A 21,430-nucleotide genomic window follows, 5' to 3' on the forward strand; every position below is an offset into this window, starting at 1 on the left:
TTGAAAGTGACAGCTATATATGTATTACATTATAAGTACCCTAACCACACCAACTAGCGAATCTATTTAGCTGCACCTATTTTGACAAGCTCAATAATCTTCTTCTGTACGTATTTTTTTTTGCCTTATGTGATCGCTATATTGACAATTAATGAGATTTTTCTTACCTAAAATGTGTTCAAGAATTATTATACGGCACTGAAGCTTGCAGGGTTCAGTAGGCCCACCTCCAATAAGGTTAAGGACCACTGTTCTCGTATCTGCATCGCAGACTCATGACGTACACACAGTCTTTTTATAATCTATATATCTACTAGTTTATATTCTAGGATCTAGATATATATTTACTAGTTTATAGTCTATAATCTGGATCGCAGATTTATGACGTACACATAATTCAAGGTTGACCTATTTATACACTTTTAGAGATGCTCAAGTATCATAACCATGTTTATTATTTGGCCTTTTCAATAATCATTTCGATTATAATAATTGTAAACCCTCAACATTTCATTTCTACTGTTTCCTCTCCCATATTACTTTTTGGGACTCGTTTATGATTTCTGTGTATTCTGGTGCTCTGTATAAGACACAAAATGGCCTTTATTTAAAGAAGTTTATCTTTACACACTCCGGTACAGTAGGGGGCGGCATTCACTGTTCACTGTTCAAACCAAAAGAGAAGAAGAAGTAGGAAGTGGAGTACTTCTTCTTCGACTTGGAATTCTGCAGGCTAGAAGTTGCAAAGACGTACTGCTGCCCTCTACAGGTTGCTAAACGATCCTCTGATCACTAGTGCAGAAGTGCGCAGAGTAAACACTGTTTCTCCAATTGTGGCCAGGTCTTCTTCAATTTGAGGTGAGTAATTCATTGGATGGAGAAGAATGCCCTTGCTATCTAGATGTTTCGCAATCAGAGCCAATCATCCAACAATGACCAAGTCGCCACTCGCCAGCTTCCTAAGTGTATTCTGGTGCTCTGTATTGTGGGGAAATTTCTATTTTACTATTTGATTAATCTCCTTCAGTAGGCTTAATCAGGTCTGGATGGGAAATGTGTTTCTCCTATTTAAAACACTGAGTCGCTGCATATATTGAAATACCTTATTGACTGCACCAATTTACATGAGAGGACACGGTGTGCTGGTTATCTCACAAAAGGCTACAAATAAAATGTATTCATTAGAATTTGAGTTGCGAATACTTTTAAGTACACCATATTCCACGTGTGCGTCACCTAGTTAAACTGCAATGGTTGACCCTCAAGTCATAAAAATACATCTCAAATTTGAAACATCTATAGGGCACCATCTAGTGGTTACAAATGGGAAGTGCAACCAATTTAAGCATCAATTCAAGGAAATCAACCTGATATTATAGTGCAATTTGTCAAATAAAAACTTAAAACTAAAAAAATACTGACGCTCCAAACGTTTTGTTAATTTCAGGAATACAATGAGCTGCAATCTTATATATTTAACCAATTCTAATTCTAACATCTCAGATGCTGTCGGCCTTCCAAATTATTTAGACTGTTGTATTTTAAATCCACCAATTTGTTTTTAAAACTGTCTGGAAACCGGTATAACATCTATTACTGATTTTACTTTATGTCACTCATAGTGTGTCTCTATCTAAAGTAGGGTGCAGTATGAGGACACTGAATATAATGCTGTGCCTCATCATCAATATTCTGCATTATGTGCGCTGAGCAGTGGGTCTCCATTTGTTCTCCGGTGTCACCTTTCTGCGCGACAGAAGGAGAACAAAGACACTTGTTTTCACACGTTAACGTCACTAGGGGGAGCACTGCATGCAGAGCATCCTTCCTAATACACTCTGACATGAGTGCACACACTGCAGGCGTACATGGACATACTGTATACTACTGGATTAGGCGGCACAGATTACAGGGCCCCTCCTAATGGTGCTTGCCAGTAGCCCACTTCCCCCTCTAAGCTATCCCATCATTCATTCAGAGTCGGCGTCGGCTCAGGCAGCAGCAGCTCAACAGCATCATCGCAAAGGTCAGCTCCTCCCCACCATATCCTTGAGAGACGGAGGGAGGGAAAGACGGGGAGACTCAGGGTCGGATGAATGCTCGTTTGAGTGACGAAGGCAGTGTGTGCAAATGAAGAGGAGAGTTTGTGTGCATGTGTGTGAGGAAGGACGAATCAGCAAGGGCTAGAGACCGGGTTGGGGGGAGCAGGGGTGTGGGGGAGAGGATTTTGTGTGTGTGAGGGTGACAGAGGAAATCTAGGCACGAGGAGGAAGGGGACATAAAGGGTGGAAGGAAAAGGGGGGCAGGAGGAAAAAGACAAGACAAGGGGACCCAGATTAAGAAGGAAGATGGCTGAGCCGGAGCTGAAGTCACGGAGCAGCCGGGAGAGCGTTGCCAAGGCAGCAAGCCAGGAGAAGATTGGAGGTAGGTACAGTGCGTGCTCCCAGAGCTGCATGAGTCCGCCATGCACTCTGATGCAACATTGTCTCATGCTAAATTACCTACGGACTGACGTGGCTATTGAGATGCTTCATGGTGTTTAGTGGTGATAGTGACAGGTGGCCGATGTGGCAGGTGAATAAATGTCACATATAATACATACACATAGAGCTTGTGTTTCCACGGGGGCCCTTTACTGGGTGTGTGCACACACTTACCTAGTCATGTGTTTGTAAGAATTAACAGAGGGAGGGGGAATAAGGTGAGAAAGTTTCTTAGAAAAAGGTTGTAAAAATGACTGATGGGCCCGCTTCCCTTGTTTTTGAGCAGTCCATGTCACACATTTTGCTAAATTGCTGAACCAGAATGACCTCACTGCATCCCCTTGCTGCCTCACCAACAGATATTTAAAAAAAACTTTATTGTTTTCATCTAAGTTTGGTATTTTATTGATCAATCAGAGTTTAAAATATCTCAGCAAAGAAAAACTTCAAAATACACTCTTTCTTTGTGATCACTGGCAACACTTAATGGTCTAACCTTTAAATGTGAAACTCTCATCCCGCCGTCCCCTATTCTCCAGGAAACCAAGATGGTCTGATTCTAGAGCAGCCAGCGTCTCCATCTACCCTCATGGTCCCTGCTCCCACTGCCACAAGCCCGACCGACCTGCCCGCCAAAGGGGAGAAGATCGTGCTCAAACGCAGCATCACCCTCTTCAATGGAGTGGGAATGATCATCGGCACCATCATTGGCTCTGGCATTTTCGTCACTCCAACAGGCGTGGTCAAAGAGACCGGTTCAGCCGGGCTCTCCCTGATCATCTGGTCCGCCTGTGGAGTGATCTCGACCATGGGCGCCCTGTGCTACGCTGAGCTTGGCACAACCATCACCAAGTCGGGGGGCGACTACACTTACATCCTGGTGGTGTATGGCGAGCTGGCGGCTTTCCTGAAGCTGTGGGTGGAGATGCTCATCATCCGGCCGTCGTCACAGTACGTGGTGTCGCTGGTGTTCGCCACCTACCTTCTGAAACCCCTGTACCCAAACTGCCCCGTGCCCGACAGCGCAGCCAAAGTTATTGCCTGCATGTGTCTAAGTGAGTTTGGCTTTTTGGCCGGGGTTACCTCGCAAATACTTTTCTTTCTTCACAGATGGCGAATCATAAAAATGCACTAAATTGATAATCCCAGGTGATTATTCCCCGACAACCTAATTTGTAAGTTTATGTGTATCTCTCCACTTCCTGTAGCCTCCCTGACGTTTGTAAACTGCATCAGTGTGAGAGCGGCCACCAAGGTGCAGGACTTGTTCACAGTCTCCAAACTAGTAGCCCTGCTCATCATCATCATCTTTGGCTTCATCCAGATTTCCACAGGTGAGTCCCACTTACTCATCGACTGAAGAAGCCCAGAGGTTTAAAGTGTGTTGTGTTCAGGTTCATTCATGGATCATGTACTGTACATCTGTGCTGTGTAGCGTTCTCTGGCCGCAGTTCTACACAACACGAAGAGTGCAAAAGCATAAACACAACATTAACTCAAGCTGATATACATTTCCAGCTGTTTTTTCTGTCTCATAATCTGGTTTCATTTCCAATGTAAAATCTAGCTTCAAACATCTGGATCCCAACATGCTCAGTTGACTGGAAAAATTAGACAAGTTGATCTTTTGTAAAACTTTATTGTTAGACATCTTCACTTCAGTGTAAAAAAGGTTAGTGTTTGTTGTGTGTGTGATGAGGCATGTGCCCAAATGAACATTCATATTATGATTACTTCAGCCAAATATAATCTACTTTAATTCTCAGGAAAACTCTTTTGTATTGTTGCCAATGGCTGACAGGTTTTAAATGTCCTCTATAGATTTAGATCCACTTTTTTTTTTTGGTAGAGAAATAAATCTATTGCTTTCTCTATTATCCAATATAATAATTCTGTATTTCCCAGTATGTTTACAGTGTGTTCACCCATCTCCCACTAGTTTATATTTTTGTTCATTGACATAATGATAGTCATAAGAGTGTAATCAAATAGGAAACAATTACGTTTTTATCTTTTATCTATATTTGTATTTTTTTAAAAACGTTTTAAGTAGTTATCTACATTATCGTCTGCCTAAACCCAGGTTTATTTCCTTTGTCTCTAATGATCAACACATTGTTGACTAATACTAATGAGCAGTGGCGGGCCGTGGGCCTGGGGCCTGGGCCTTCAGTGAGGTCCTACACAGTCCCACCCGAATTAATCCACCTCTTATTACTATCATTATGATGCCATGGCTCTAGACCAGGGCTGCTCAATACGTCGATCGCGGCGTAGTATTGGTAGATCGCATGACATTAAAAAAAATTGGCCCGCCCCCGTCATTTTCTCTATAGCACGTCTTTGTTCACTTATTAAACTAAACAGCCGTCTGATGTTGATCGTATCTACACAACAGCATGTCATTTCTCTCGGCTCTCCGTCTCGCGCGCTGCAGAATGCGCGCATCGGGACGGAGAAAAAGAAGAAGAAAAAAGTCACTTGCACTAGTTTGTTCACTAAACAGGGCATTGTCGCACCCAAAGCAGATTTCAAGTATATGCTCGACCAAATCGACATCTTCTCCTCCTTCCGCCATTGTGGGTTGAAAAAACAGCTTTGTAGTCCGCGAATTAATTCCTTTATCAAATTCAGTTTCCTAGTTCTGAGGTTCTGCATATACCTGCCCATAGGACCCGCCTCTCAATATTGATAATCCAATCAAAAGACGTGCAGCACTCCGCCTGCTAGCTGGCTCCTGTGCCGGTTCCGGGGCCTTCTCGAAGGCCTAGAGGAGCCAACTCTAAAGCTGATTGGTTGACACAACATTGTCATTCCCATTCACTTGAAGCTACCAGCGCCCGCAATGTTGATTCTGAAGGCGTACGGGCAGATTTGAGCCCCCTGGCAACACACGATGGCTGAATATGATTGGATAAAAGATCTAACATAAAGACCAGCCCTCCAAATCTCAACCTGGCGCTGGCAGCAGCGCAACCAAGAGGAACGCTATGAAATTAAGAGAATAACTCTTACTCTGGGAAATAATTGAATACATATTTGTGGGAAAATATATTTAGAAAAATATATATATTCTGATGATGTTTAGGCCAGCAGAGAAGGCCTTGCTGGCCCTGACGGCCCGCCACTGCTAATGAGCCCAACCAAGCAGACTGCCCTCCTTTCAGTTTGTTGGCAGCTAACTGAGCACAAGGCTTGTCAGTCTGCAGCCGTGTGATTGAGTCTAAGTGACTGTGAAGCCATACATATATACATACATACATATATAAATACATACGTACATACATACATACAGGACTGTCTCAGAAAATTAGAATATTGTGATGAAGTTCTTTATTTTCTGTAATGCAATTTAAAAAAACAAAAATGTCATGCATTCTGGATTCATTACAAATCAACTGAAATATTGCAAGCCTTTTATTCTTTTAATATTGCTGATTATGGCTTACAGCTTAAGAAAACTCTAAAATCCTATCTCATAAAATTTTAATATTTCCTCAGACCAAGTAAAAAAAAAGATTTATAACAGCTGAGTGTTTGTCAAGGCTCAGGAAACCCTTGCAGGTGTTTCGAGTTAATTAGACAATTCAAGTGATTTGTTTAATACCCTACTAGTCTACTTTTTCATGATATTCTAATATTTAGAGATAGGATATTTGAGTTTTCTTAAGCTGTAAGCCATAATCAGCAATATTAAAAGAATAAAAGGCTTGCAATATTTCAGTTGATTTGTAATGAATCCAGAATGCATGACATTTTTGTTTTTTTAATTGCATTGCAGAAAATAAAGAACTTCATCACAATATTCTAATTTTCTGAGACAGTCCTGTACATGTGTGTACTCTGAGGTACACTGACATCACACTTGCTTTCATACATGACTGTACAATGTGTAGCCTCTATAAATATGTTTCCTGTATATCCTGTAATATGTGAAATATGAAACAGAATATGAAAGAATTAATATTATCGTATAAGGGAAATTGTGGACATTTTAAATTCACTGATGCTGCAAAAATGAAAGTGTTTCTTTGCCTACAGTATTTAATTGTCCTTATGAATCTCAGTGTGAACTGAATCTTCAATGAGTTGGTTCTTAATTGCTGATGTGATTCACTCCATCTTGGCCTTATGTATATTATTTTTGTTTTAAAAAGAATATATATATATATATATGCATTATATTAAAATAATATACAAAGCATATATATATATATATGCTTAGTATATCATTTTAATAGCATATATATAATTTTAATATTACAATAATATACAAAGCATATATATATTTATATATATATGCTTTGTATAGTGTATATGTATGCATATATATTTATGCTTTGTATATTATTTTATTATTAAAATTATATATATGCTTTTCAATACTAATAGCAAAGCAACTGCATCAGCTCCAGTCCTGCCAGTCAAAGGAAGTTGGTGTGTCCATCGTCTGCTCCATGCTACATCTGCTACTCCCCAGCCACCCCCTCCCCTTTCTTTGGCAAGGCCACACCCACCACCATTGTGCTCCATACTGTGTTACCATGGAAACTAGGCGTCGAAGCTTGCCGACTGTTACACTGTGGTCTTTCAGAGTGCGCCCGGACTAGTGAGGGAAATAATGTGTGTGAGTGTGTGTGTGTAATACAGGCCTCACGGAAAGCAGTCATTACCATCTGAAAGTGACAGGTAGAGAAGAAAGCTGTGCAGAAGCAAGAATTCAAACACATGCACACACACACACACACACGCACACATGCGCGCACACACTGATGATAGCGTGGATTTGTTAATGGCTGCGGATAAATAAGAGGATTGAGGTTTACTTATCAGAAGATATTTGAAGTGTCAGCTGGACAGGACCTGATTATGGTTCCCTTCGTTAAAGCAGATGCGCCACCCTGGAGGCAAAGTGTTCAGACACAGTCACAATTGGCGAGTTGGAAATGTAAAGGCTGTCAAAAGTAAAAGGGGAAATTAAAGAGGGCAGCAGCCCTGAATGGGACTTCATAAACTAAAGATGTCAGTGGAAAAAGAGTGTCCGTTGTCTTAGATTTACTGTAACTTATTATTGTGTTTATGTGTGTGCAGGTGATGTGCCGTACCTGAAACCAGACAAAGCATTTGAAGGCAGCAAACTGGGAGTGGACAATATTGTCTTGGCTCTGTACAGTGGACTCTTTGCTTTCGGAGGCTGGTGAGACATTTGTCACCTATTTTGATGTAATTATAAGACCAGAAATAGAAATAATGTATTTATAGCTCCCAAATGTTTGCATTGCAATACCACATACAGTAATTCCAGTCTTCACCCAATCCTAAAAATGTTGTTAAGCTTTATTTATTTTTTTAGGAATTATCTGAATTACGTGACCGAGGAGATGATCGATCCTGAGAGGTGAGATAAATGTGATGAATGTTGTTTTGAGGATTGTATATGCCAACAGCATGAATGCCCTCATCCATGACCAGCTGTTTGCCATCACTTGATTGCATGAAGAAACAGGGACTTGATGCCCTTTACATTTTAATGCAATCCAATACAAAAGCAATCTCAAAAAGGTCGGCACACAGCTCTCTTGACAAGTTTTGGATTGCATATTATATAAGTGTTGGAGCTGCTTTTTTTTATTTTATATTAGAAAGTTTAGCACGGCTGACCACTGTACAACACTCATCAATTCAATACAATTCAAATCCGTTTATTTTGTATAGCCCAATATCACAAATTACAAATTTGCCTCAGAGGGCTTTACAATCTGTACACGTACGAAAAAAGGGAAGAAGCCTTCAGGAGAGCAACAGAGGAGGGTCCCTCTCCAGGATGGACATATGCAATAGATGTCATGTGTACAGAAGGAAGCATTACAGAGTTATAACACATTCTATGAATATGACAGAGTGTATGAATAGTTGGTAGTCGGCATGGACCACGATCCAGACCTCCATGATCCATCAGGCAGATGGAGGTAGAGAGGAGGAGTGGGCGGGGCATCAGCAGTGCCAAGGGCATCAGACTCAGCCAGGTCCAAGTGACCCTATGAGACGTGAAGTCACAAGGACTCCGGAGAGGAAACAGAGTTAATAATGTGCAATGGAGAGATGAAGATTCATCCAAAAGTAGAGAGAGAATGTCATCAGATATTTGTACACTGATATTCATGAAATTATATCACTGAGCTTATAAATACAATGGAAACAATCAGATATTATGAAGAAATATGGTGGGTTTCCTCTTCTGGAATGACCTTTGACCCACAGGAACCTGCCCTTGGCCATCATCATATCCATGCCTATAGTAACGGTGGTGTACGTGTTGACCAACCTGGCCTACTTCACCACCATCTCTCCTGAAGTCATGGTCGAGTCTGAGGCTGTTGCCATGGTGAGCTTTGTCTTCCTGCCATAAAGTTAGCTAAGACTTGTAAGTCGAAGCCGTCGGTTGCATCTTGTTGGTCTGCTGTGTTTTCTCATACATGCCGTGCTGTTTGGCAGAGTTTTGGAGAGTACCATCTCGGTGTGATGGCCTGGTTGATCCCGGTCTTTGTGGGACTGTCCTGCTTTGGAGCCGTCAATGGATCCCTGTTCACGTCAGCAAGGTGAGATAGAATTAAACTTAAGTCGCATTTTAATGCTGTAATACACCCGTTTGTAACTTATATAAATAAGGTAATGCACAGTTTATTTGCAAAAATTAAAATTCCAGTCAAATATCGGTCTTTAAGGTGTTAAACACTCTCAAATGTAGGGAGGATATTCAGTCTTATATGACGGTTACGGGTTAGAAAATATTATCACGGGCGACTATTTCATCACAAAAGAACTGCCACAGAGCTTTCTCTCTTCCAGGTTGTTTTATGCTGGAGCTCGAGAGGGTCAACTCCCTGCTGCTCTGGGTTTGGTGCACACAGACCTCTTCACACCAGTGCCGTCTCTCATCTTCACAGTAAGACGCTTCTAACGGCTATAGTCTGACAGTTGTTTTTGTCTTTGTTTTTTCAAGGATCAGTGTTTGGACTTATTGTTGTCAAATCAGCTCAACAACCTATGATGTAATCCAATAAGGTTTTAGGTAAACAAAGGTGCACTAACGTCTGACCTTTATTGACGTATATCACGGTCACAAGCTATTTTAATAGTTTTTATTTGGCAAGATTCCTTTTGTCAAAGCCACTAAAACTAATCACAACTCTCTGAATGTTCACAGCGTGAGAGCATTTAGCATCATACACATTCCCCAAGTCTTAAATCATATTTCCAAATAACTTCAGTTTTTCCTGGTCCGATGTGAGGTCCTGGGACAGGGATGTTGTTTGTAAAGCCCGCCGAGGCAAATTCATAATTTGTGATATTGGGCTGTATAAAATAAACTGAATTGAATTGAAAAAAGTACTACTTGTGTGTGTGTATATATGCTATGTGTACTAGACTAATACAATGGTGTCTCCTCTCAGTGTTTGCTGTCCATGATGTACACCATATCGCAGGACATCTTCTCTGTCATCAACCTCTTCAGCTTCTTCACCTGGCTGTGTGTTGGCATGGCCATTGCCGGCATGATCTGGCTGCGCTTCACCAAGCCCGACCTCAGAAGGCCCATTAAGGTGGAGTAACCATGTCTGACAGGTTGGGTTGCATGTGGTAAAAGTGTTTGGCTCCCGAGATTTATCTAATAAGAACTCCCTTTCATTTAAGAGTCACTGCGAGGTATCCACGTATTGTTTGTAAGACCTTTGCTCTATCTGAACCTCGACCAGTTTCTTTGTCTGCCCAAAACGTCAACACGTCTCCTGGTTTCATAGAGCATCCACTTTTCTTTCAAATAAATAAATAATAAAAAAGCACCATTGTATCACCACTCTTGTTATTGGTGGAAGCATACTGTGTTTTCAGAATAGGAGGGAGTGGTGTTTCCACACATACATGTCTCTTTGTTCCTGTTCCATCATGGGAACATTACTTTGGTGGACCAGGCTTTCATCTTGGCTTTCAGCCTGAGTGCTCTCAGACTATTGCTTTTATATGATGAACCTCTAACAAGCAATAAATAGATCCCCAATAAATACCACCAAAGAAAAAGTACTTATCATGCCGAATGGTATATAGTGGTATAGTATAATTTTGATACATCATTATTTATTTATTGACTTTATTTTGTATTATTGATCTGAATTTGTATTAAGAATAAACTAAACTAATCAAATCAATGCAACAGCATAACAGTATTTTCCCTATGAATTGTATTAGAGAAGTTCACATTATTGTTTCTCCTCCCTCAGTTCATGATGTATTTTTTTACTATATTTTGAATTGTGCCTTGTTTCTTCAATGCAGTCACTTCAATTTAATGCAGTCACCTTATGTACTTAACTCAAATGTAGTGGACTACAGGAGACTCCTACAGACGCCTCTCAATGAAACTAATATAGTAGAGTAGAAATATAAAGTACTAAAAAATGAAAATAATAACCCAGTAAGGCAAATTAACTCAACAGCTTATTGTATCATTATCTTATTAAATCATCAGTAAAACTGGCATTGTTATGACGATTTTATATGATTCATTCTATGACATTTATAGTTTTGTTTAAATGTTTCAGCATACAGCATGTACAGCATATTACTGATAATAACTAATGGCAGCAATGTAAAACCCTAACCCTTAAAAAGACTAATTTCCTGAAACCTGTCTCCAAATAAATTCTATTTTTTCAAATATTAGTAGGCATTTTTATCTACACCTCTGTGTTAAGAGGAACACACACCTACATCTATGCTCTTTTCTTTTTGCAGGTGTATCTGGTCATCCCTGTGACCTTTGTGTTGGGCTGTGTCTTCATGATCGTCGTCTCCTTCTGGGCAGCTCCGTTTGAGTGCCTGGTAGGCTGCAGCATTATTCTCACAGGCATCCCGGTGTACTTCCTGGGCTACAAGTGGAAGAAACCGCATGCGGTCCAGAAGATACTGAGTGAGTGAGACATATTTGTTTCTTTTATTTTCGTCTTTTTCTATTAGTTCAGCCATTGATACATTTGGTTTGTTTATATAGTCGGCAGGAAAGACGGAAACCAAAGATGTCGGGCCGATGTTGAATTAAATCTACAACCTGCAGTAACCTAGGAAAAGAAAACAGACAGGGCTGATGTTGACGAGTTGTTTCTCCTCAGATCACTTCACCGTGTTCTGTCAAAAGATCTTCATGTCTGTTCCTGAGGAGAGGGGGCCATGCGAGGCGGATGAATAACACTGGACACACTGAACTACATGATGGACTGTCACAACATTTTTGTCTGAATACAGGACTGTCTCAGAAAATTAGAATATTGTGATGAAGTTCTTTATTTTCTGTAATGCAATTAAAAAAACAAAAATGTCATGCATTCTGGATTCATTACAAATCAACTGAAATATTGCAAGCCTTTTATTCTTTTAATATTGCTGATTATGGCTTACAGCTTAAGAAAACTCTAAAATCCTATCTCATAAAATTTTAAGATTTCCTCAGACCAAGTAAAAAAAAAGATTTATAATAGCTGAGTGTTTGTCAAGGCTCAGGAAACCCTTGCAGGTGTTTCGAGTTAATTAGACAATTCAAGTGATTTGTTTAATACCCTACTAGTATACTTTTTCATGATATTCTAATATTTAGAGATAGGATATTTGAGTTTTCTTAAGCTGTAAGCCATAATCAGCAATATTAAAAGAATAAAAGGCTTGCAATATTTCAGTTGATTTGTAATGAATCCAGAATGCATGACATTTTTGTTTTTTTAATTGCATTGCAGAAAATAAAGAACTTCATCACAATATTCTAATTTTCTGAGACAGTCCTGTATATGTCTACGTTCATTCACTTGTGATTTGGCTCAAGCTATTTATTTTAACACTTTAACGAACCAGGCATATAACTGCGTAACAAATTGAAATTGATGAGGGCGGCTAGTCAATCTTGGTACAGGAGGGTTTAAGTATGATCTTGTGTCGCCTAAAAAGTATGAAGGCATACAGTATCTTGTGAACACTACAGATGTTCTACATTTGACAAGTACATCTCCTTTAATCTGAGAACATGCTTACATGTTGCATGTTAGTGAGTTAAAGGAGAGCCATGATCTTAAAGGGTGAATCATTATGTGCTAGAAGCTGCATTCAGATACACTTGTGGCCTAACACACAAGTGTATTGTTCAGCTAACGCGTCCCGATAAGTAGCTTAGTGAGACATTCGATAACTACAAACCACAAATGAATATAGTTCCCGTTTTCTTGAATATGAACGCTACTGAACTGTGAAATAAAAACTGAGAACTTACTGCATCAGTTAATGATGTTTGGACTCATTTGAAGTAAACGACACAGTAAACAGTGTATAAAGAAGGCCAAGGTTGGAGGAGGCAATGGTTGGAAAGCACAAGCTAAAGTGAGATGAAGGAGAGTGTCATATTTCTTGAAGATGTTTTGCTGTGAAGCAGGTCTGTTTCTTGTATCATTTTATTCTCACATCAAACCATGTCAGTCGTGCAGTGCTCCATATGTGATGGTATTTGATGAAATGACAGTGGATATCAGCAGCTGTTTGTGAGGTATTATTATAAGAAACTGAAGACCTGCATAGATGTCCTTTTGGTTGTATTTAGAAAACTCCATTGCAGTGTTAGTGTGTGTGTGTGTGTGTGTGTTGTTTGTATATATGATCTTTGCCAGCAATTGTAGTACTGTTATTCTTTTTTACATTGTTGTTGTATTGTCACTATAAGACCAGAATGAATGTGGCACCAGCTTTGCTTTTATATTTTACCTATAAAATCTTTTTTTTTAAACTGAATATCTGAGGTTTTTCTAAAGTTATTGAAAGAACATTGTCAATCTACTCAAGATCCCAGAGGAAAACTAGTCTCAGATGGAAAGGAAGGAGGGTGGAGGTTATTATTTGTTGCAAAAGGTTTCTGAAATGTGCACAGAAAAATCAGACACACACTTTTGCAGGACACTGTCAAATCAAATAGATGAGCTGAAATTGGATATTATTTCATATTGGTTGAAGACATCAAAAGAAATGCATTTAATATTTTCCAACATAAATGAATGCAAAGCTTTCAGAATTTCAAACGGCAGCAGAATGAGGGAAAGGCTGAAAGTCGTAACATAATTTTTCCAGCGAGATATGAAAGTCGCTATTTCTCTTTTGTGAAACAAGCGTTCTACAACCGTCATATTATTTATGGAAGTTGGACCAAGTTCTCACAACAAACTAGACAACAATTAACGTTTAAAATTACAGCAGTGGAAATAAATCTTACCTGTAAGTGTAGTGGGAAATTGTATTGAACCTTCCAATGACAATAACTCCCATAAGGGCGTCTAATATCCACTGGATTGAAAGAAAAGCCGTTGTGAAAGTTTAATACACATTTTGATACCTACTGCACCTATTCTACAACATGATTTATTAAAATATAAATGTCATGAAAAAGTGCAACTTTTATGCAGTTATTTGCCTTATTGGGTTATTTGTGTATATTATCAGATAAAATAATTGTGTTCATTTCCCATAGTAAACATTGAAGTATTTGACTTATTAATTCAAAAGCCAGATAGATACAAGCATAACAATTGGGAAAGAAAGGGTACTGATTACATTCAAACACAGGTACATCATACATCTCATGTTATGCATAACATACCGTAACTCTGTGTACAAAGTGCTCCTGTGTGTATGAATTGATAAGAACTATATGTCGAATTAAAGTGTTGTGGAGAAAAAACTAGAATAGAGTATTTAAAATATTTTTAATTGAAGGTACCTTTGTCAATTGTTGTAACTGTTGTATTTCGCTGCCCATGGTGGGTTCACCTAACAATAAACATATTTTTGTTTAAAGTTGGCCTGGTTGTTTGTGTTTTGTAAAGCCCACAAAAGAAGTTTTCCTCGTGGGTGTGATTCAGAACCCGCAGATAACAGCTTCTAAAAGAACAGACAATCCCAAAGCACAAGATAGCTTCTATCCAAATGACGATGTTTCATGAGCACGGCTTTCTCAAGAAGTGGGCCAACGGCGGAGTCATATCAGCCATCGAGTGTTTAGGTGGTGATCTGAATGAAATGCTCTGTCCTCTCTTGTTTGTCTGCTCTTGTTTGTTGGCTGTCAGACAATAGTGCTGCCGATGCCTCTTATGTCAGGAGAGTTCATATCCGCTTGAAGAGGAAATGAGAGGCTCTAATGGCTGCTGGAGACAATATTAGTGATGGGAGATTGGACAGGCAAAGAGACAATATTGCACAAGTGACGTGTGGACTATTTTTATACCTTCTGCCAACTGTGACTTGATCAGTTCATTTGATTTGTAAAATAGTAAACCAGTGCATAGAATATAGTAAAGTCCAGTGGGGGACTGAAATGTCATATTTTAACGACTTTGTTATTGAGATAGAAAATAAACATACTTAAGTTTGTTTATTCGTAGCAATCTTTAACATTAAATGAAATGCTTTAATATTTTGCTATTATAGATTAAAAATGTATGTTATAGTATAATGTAAAGATGTAAGGTATCTAGGCCAGCTATCTGTGTTGTTAAATAACTCTGGGCAAAACTAAATCAGCATCAAATTAATTATATATAACTAGCTGAGAAGAGATTGACTCAACTTTACAGCAAACATTCATCATCGACATCAATCTTTATACATAATTGAGTTGGTTCTATTGAGCCTGCAAGATCTATTCTTCATATAACAAGAAACATTTTGTCAGTGAAATAAATCCACTTGTCACCAAGCATTGAGACTTGCTTAAAAAATGGTGCTAAAATAAAAATAATAAATAGAAAGCCAAAATAAATTTACTGAAAGGTATTTGAGCTACACATCCTACATAATGCTTAGATTTGTTTGTCTTTCTTCACGAAATTTATTAATAAAAATTGAAGTCTTCGTCTTAATGCTATTGGCCATAACATGAGACTAATATTTAGGATCCTATAGATTAGGATATTCTTCCCCACATGTTGAGATTAGGTTTGATAGTTGTTGATGTTACCAGATATTACCAGCAGATGGCAGTAGAGGAACACTAATATGATATGGTAAACCAGCAGAGGTCCAGTCCAACGCCATCTTGCTGTCACGCAGTTCTAAGCAAGTATAACTGTATTTGTATATAAATGATGTCTTTAAAGCTTAATGAAGCGTGAACACTTTAATTATTTCCCCCGTGGTTGGCATTTAAAGGATATTGTGCTCCAATATACTCACACATGTAACTTCTTTAGATGACTGCTTCCATTTTAATGTTACTTTTTCCATTTCACGATCACCCTGTAACGCACATTCTCATCTGGAAGCTGCCTAGTAAAACCACAGTTTTGGAAGAAAGATAATGATGGTGAGCTGAAAACCTTCCTTCATTTAAATGTAAACATATAAGTATTATATTTGACCAACAGTCTAGCTTAAGCCATTGAGCTGTGATGGATCGATTATTTTCAGGTTAGGGGAACTAAAAAATCAGCTCTAGGGGGCACTGCGTCATCATCATAGCTAAAGAGCAAGACGTGGAGAAAGATAGTGAAAGAGAGGGAGAAAGAAGGACACAGAGGCACAGAGAGAGAGAGAGAGAGAGAGAGAGAGATTCCATTTCTATTCTACCTTTAATCCAACTGTGACATTCATAAGTAAAAAACAGTCCTATTTTTGTTCTCAGGTGGTTCTGTACTGCTGCATCAACTCTGAGTTTCATTATCGGACTTTTACCAGAAAACACCACCAGCGGGCAGAACAAATGTTGCCCGATATTGATCATGTCTGGTTTTAAGAAAAGAAAAAAATGTAGAAAGGTTAAAGTTTAATAAAGGGACACTGTGGAGCCTCAAATCCTCACATGCCATGTGACAGCTGTCACATCAACTTCCCTCCAACATCATAGATTATTCTCCTAATTAACCTCAGACACATGCAGGAGAAAGTAAAGGTGCTTACAAACTGTCGCAGCTATCAGGTGCTTCTCACCAAATTCTGAATGTGTTGGGACTCAGAAATGTAAACAAAATGATATAATAAATAGAGACATAAACATCAATTTCTCCACTTTAAACATTTTATTACAGACAAAAGAAAACAAAAGAAGTAATTGTGACACAAAATGAATCTAATGCTGGTACACTGGTATTGCACCAACAACAATGTCTGAAAACATATTTATTATTCTAATAATAATGTTGTTTGATCAATAATATAATAATAATAATAATAATAATAATGATAATAATAATAATGCACCCTGATGAAAATAAGCCAACATGTTACTTCATATCATTCATAAATAGATGAGAAACCTGCAACCAAATTAAATAGAATGACCATATTGTGAAACATATGATATTCAACAAAACAAAATGGGTTCTCTCATCACCGGCTTTACAAATTAAAGAAGTACATTTGGCAGGTTCATACACAAACTTAAAATATCTATCCCCATGACTCTTCCTCCAAAATGCAATAAAATCCTGCAACAGTGAAAAAACAAAATATCTTTAGAATTATTTTTCTTCACAAAAAATGATAAAGATGAGTTTAACACAATTCTAAAACACCTAATAAAACTAGTCAAAAACTTTAAAACCCACTGTTATGTTTTTTTTCTTTAGTAACATTTCACATTTAGCAACTTTTTTTTAATTCACCTGTACAAGTGGTGTCAGGTCTAAGGAAAGGTGAGCGGGGTTACAGGTGGGGGCGGTCCTTATTGACCAAAAGGAGAAGGAGCTAAAAGGAGAGGTATCAACCTTTGACCTCTACAGTTCTGTAACATCCTGAGGCCATGAGAAGAGAGGGACACTCTATCAGAGCAGTTGAGGAGGAAATGGAGTGTTTTACAGTCTTTGCATTTCTCTCTCATTTGGAGAGAAACAAGACCAGTGAGCAGAGTTTCAACACAACTTTTAGTGCGTTTATCCCCTCTCTGAATCCGCCCGCCCAAAAACTACATAGCCAAACGAAAATAATGTTTTTTTTAAAAAGAAAGTAAGGGACTACAGCTAAATACACACATAAGAGGGATCCATTGTGGTGATATTTACAATCACTCTGTGAGAACGAAAAGGAAAAGAGGGAGTCCTTTACGAGGGGCGAGGATGATTTACAAACGTCTAAAGTGTATGTGTTCTTTAAAATGTCAATTTGCTTTTACTCAGTTGGGGTGTTTCAGTATGTCCTGAAGTACATCCACCCCTGCTGAGGTGACTATATTCTAGTTTCCTGCATTAGCTTTTCTACCCAAAACCCATACACTTTTAGGATGCTTAGAGCATTTCTTCTCCCCGATGAGGGCAATCCATGGCAAACACAGAGTAATGGAGTGAAGAGGAGAGAGAGCATCTTTTTAAAAAATCAAAAAAGAATGAGAAGACTTTTTATTTTTTTGGTCTTCATTTCCAGTATGTTGGCATGAGCTTAAAGCTCGCTGCCCCCGCAGAAAAGTGAAAAGTTCACTAATAAGGAAAAAAGCAAGAGAAGTGCCTCAGGCTTCTGGCCGATCTAAGTGCTTGGCAAATAGGTGAAGTTACTGTAGCAGTCTTTGGGATTTTCGGAACCGTCACAAAAAAGAAGAAGGTGTAAAAGCAGATACATCGATGAAGTTGTTGTTATGGTGGAAAGCTCCCTGGAGTCTGACATTTGGAGGTCTTTCAACTTCAAGTGAGGTAGAGAGGCTTGTCCCGGGCTCCCATGCCACTGCTGAGGAAGAATAGGCTGTATTACAACAATGTATGTCAGGATACATCTATTTTCGTTCACCCTATATATTTCAACAGGAAATCCTAGCCAGGTGACGAAATCTATTTCAAGTCAAACTGTGGCAATGAAAACAGCTCTAAAACATAAAAGCTGAGGACAAACAACAGACATGAGTCAGTACAAATAAAAAGTCAGAATATTCAGATCACTTGCTTCTCCGAACATCAATTACAAATTCTCTTCTCCAGTTATCTTTACTGACACACTGGGAATAATTCAGTGCACTCCAAAACTCCAAACTACTCTGATCTGACACTGAGGGAAAGGTTTAAGCAAAGACTCAATGTACTTCAAAGAGCATCCAATGTGATTTGACCCAGCCGTGATCCCATTTGACATATAGATGAATCAGCTCTAAATACAGAAGACACCGACTTCGAGCTCTGCTGCCTCTCGGAAAAGCAACACCAAGTTTCAGGTGTGAGACGACGCGACATTCGTCTCGTACCTGCTTGAATAGCTTGATTCAATAAGGCAATGTGTGCTGAGCGAAACACAGGGGAACTTAATTGGATGTCACACTTTTTCCAAGCTCGGTAATAGCGTTGTTCTACTGCTGCAATACTCATTTCAATTTCAAGGAGATGCTTTGCTTTAGCAGAGGAATCACAGTTTAGGATTAATACTGTCTGTGTGAAAGTGAAGTGTTTTAGAGCAACACGTTTGGAAAATGAGTAACTGTCAGACAAATACTTACTATTCTCGACAATCAAATGTCCTGGATTGGATCTACAGAGGCCGAGAAATCTATATCCTGCACCAACTTTCGTGACTATCTCGATGTGATTTATTTTTGTTCACCATCACATCCATCACATAACATTCACTACCACCGTGTGATGAGCTCACCTGCAGTGGTTGGGTCCACAGTCCCTGTTGCAGTACTCGCTGTCCCAGTCAGGGTTCTGGCCATGCCCCGGGTTAGGGGCCCCTGGAGACTGTGAGCCCCCGACACTGTTCTGGTAATCAGCCTGAATATGGGAGAATCCCTGTGGATCGGAGAGGAGGGAGAGGAGAATGGTTATATCGCTCTAGCTTTGAGATGGCCAGCCATTACAGTTTGCTGAGCCGTGATGCTGTATGATGCCAAATGCAGCCAGAGGTCTTGAGCACTTATTTTCTCTCTCATTTCTTTGCATGGTTTAAAAGGGTCTTCAAATCTGACTTCTTACACCATCATGACAACTCCCTGCTGGATTGGCGACATTTTAACATCAGAAGGAAAGGAGAAAATAGTTTGTTTGTTTTTAGAAAACACTTTTTTGCAGACTGTGTTTTGTTCTTCTTCATATAAATGCTAAACTGCATGTGATTCAAATTAATTAGATTGAACTGAGAGTTGTCCCATTTTCATCAGCGACTGATAAAATCATTGGATATTATTTAAATTTGAATCATAGGCAGAAAAGCATTACAGGCCCGTGGCTCTAAGAAATATCAACAATGCTTTGAAATGCTATCAGTATTTAGCAATGATTGAAAACTGCAAGGCATGTGATTACAGGTGATACATAATAAGAAATAATGAGACATTTTATCAGTGATTCTATGAGGAGCATTAGCAGATGTGTGTGTCTCGTCATTTTCATGATTCATTATTGTAATCTCAATAATAGCCAGACCAACCTGTTGGCTCAGAGGAGGGGAATGCAGCCCCATTTGGTGTGAGATGATTGGCTGTGACTGCTGCATGCGGATTGGCTGGTTGAGCAGGGAGCTCTGATGCAGGGAGAGTTGGGCGTGGGGGTGCAGGGGTGGGCTGATCTGGAAGGGAGATGGGGGAGAGGCACTCATGCTGGGTGGCAGCATTTGGGACTGGCTGAGGGTCTGGGCCAGGGTGTGGCGGGGCGGCCCTGCGTAGCTCTGGAGGTCTGACAGGGGGAAGGAGCCTGGCTGGCCCAGGTAGGGTGAGGAGGGCTGGGGGGGCACGCTGTACAGGGGCTGCTTCGGGGGCAGCATGTGGGAGGACTGGCTGGTCTGCTGGGCACTTTTTGGTTCAGGGTCATTGTATGTCTGTGGATGAATAAAACAGAAATGTCATGAAATAATTTACTTTCAATTAAATACATGCACATCATCTCTTCACCAAGCACCCATTACTTTTAAAATAAAACAGTAGCCCTGACCTGCATCTTAAAGGGACATTCTGGTACCCGTCCACCTGGTTCTTCTTAAACTGAAGTGTGTCAGGCAAGTTGAAAAGGAAGTGGTGTGTTTCTTGCTACAACAGCTGGAGGGATTTTCAAGGAACTACATTCTGTCAGTATTTTTTGTTGGATTATTTTTTTTAAGAATAGTTTGTGAAATACCCTGATTTGCTTTCTATCTCACAGTTAGATTACAAGATTGAGATAGACAGGCAAGCAGTTACCCCTTGTTTGTGCTGAGCTGAGCTAACCGTCTTCATGGGAAACCGACAGACTGTTATCTAACTCTCGAATAGAACGTTCAACTAGTACTTTAATGTTATGTTACACGTACACTTGGGTAGAGTGAACATTTATTATGGCGAAAAGACTATTACAAAATATATGTCAATAACACCCAGGTGGAGAAATGCCATAATTTCCCTTTAAACATTTGCCCATAGTCTTCCTCACTACTGGTCAATCCTGTCAACATGCTCTGCCTCTCTACAGTGAAGCAGCAGACAGAATGAATGTGTGTGTCTTGCTTGCCTGGTGCAGCTGTCCAATACAGTTTTAACAGGACAGTTGACACTCAAAGCTCCCAACAGCACATCTTTTTCAGCATATTGACGCTCACTGTGTAATGAGACCGTAGATATCTGATTCTCAGTCCATCCCTGGCCCGACAGCCTTCACTTAACACACACATGCAGACGCGCTGACAGATGGGGAGACAGGGAAAACAAACTTGACCTTTCTCGTTTTGGGCAGTGTCCGAGCAGGTGCAGGACCTACAAGAATGCCCCACCTCCACTCTGCCCCACCCTCTCCAGGCCCGTATGATAAACTGTCAGATTGCTCATCTCCAGCCATCAGTGTTGATTAGAAGGTAATGGAGCCCATTTGTATGAATAGAGCTGAGACCGAGGTAATGATCAATAGACAACTTGACAGATAGATGGGAAAAGGAGACACACACAAACACACACATATATATATATATACATATACATATATATATATATA

At 39.6% G+C, this 21,430-nt stretch overlaps 2 protein-coding genes across 4 annotated transcripts in view; one reads left to right on the forward strand and one right to left on the reverse strand.

Annotated features, from left to right (window-relative positions):
- The first annotated feature begins 2,306 nt into the window (after positions 1 to 2,306).
- On the forward strand, positions 2,307 to 14,368 carry LOC130199753 (large neutral amino acids transporter small subunit 1-like). Its single transcript, XM_056423490.1, has 11 exons — positions 2,307 to 2,424; positions 3,023 to 3,538; positions 3,692 to 3,817; positions 7,575 to 7,680; positions 7,837 to 7,881; positions 8,745 to 8,868; positions 8,979 to 9,082; positions 9,333 to 9,429; positions 9,938 to 10,087; positions 11,277 to 11,451; positions 11,651 to 14,368. The coding sequence occupies exons 1-11, from the start codon at positions 2,349 to 2,351 to the stop codon at positions 11,725 to 11,727; spliced, it is 1,596 nt and encodes a 531-aa protein (XP_056279465.1). The 5' UTR covers positions 2,307 to 2,348; the 3' UTR covers positions 11,728 to 14,368.
- A 2,192-nt stretch (positions 14,369 to 16,560) lies between these two features.
- LOC130199694 (thymocyte selection-associated high mobility group box protein TOX-like) overlaps positions 16,561 to 21,430 on the reverse strand; it is a 72,534-nt gene continuing 67,664 nt past the window's right edge. For 2 of the 3 annotated variants that reach the window (XM_056423410.1, XM_056423408.1), the window contains 3 exons: positions 19,902 to 20,288; positions 19,125 to 19,264; positions 16,561 to 18,215 (listed from right to left, as the gene is read on the reverse strand). In XM_056423410.1, coding sequence (XP_056279385.1) covers positions 18,173 to 18,215; positions 19,125 to 19,264; positions 19,902 to 20,288 — 570 coding nt within the window. In that variant the 3' untranslated portion in view covers positions 16,561 to 18,172. The remainder of the gene's footprint in view (positions 18,216 to 19,124; positions 19,265 to 19,901; positions 20,289 to 21,430) is intronic. The other variant, XM_056423409.1, reaches the window with a different exon arrangement.

Source organism: Pseudoliparis swirei, chromosome 9 (genome assembly GCF_029220125.1).
Source record: "Pseudoliparis swirei isolate HS2019 ecotype Mariana Trench chromosome 9, NWPU_hadal_v1, whole genome shotgun sequence".
In the NCBI taxonomy this organism is placed as follows: domain Eukaryota; kingdom Metazoa; phylum Chordata; class Actinopteri; order Perciformes; family Liparidae; genus Pseudoliparis; species Pseudoliparis swirei.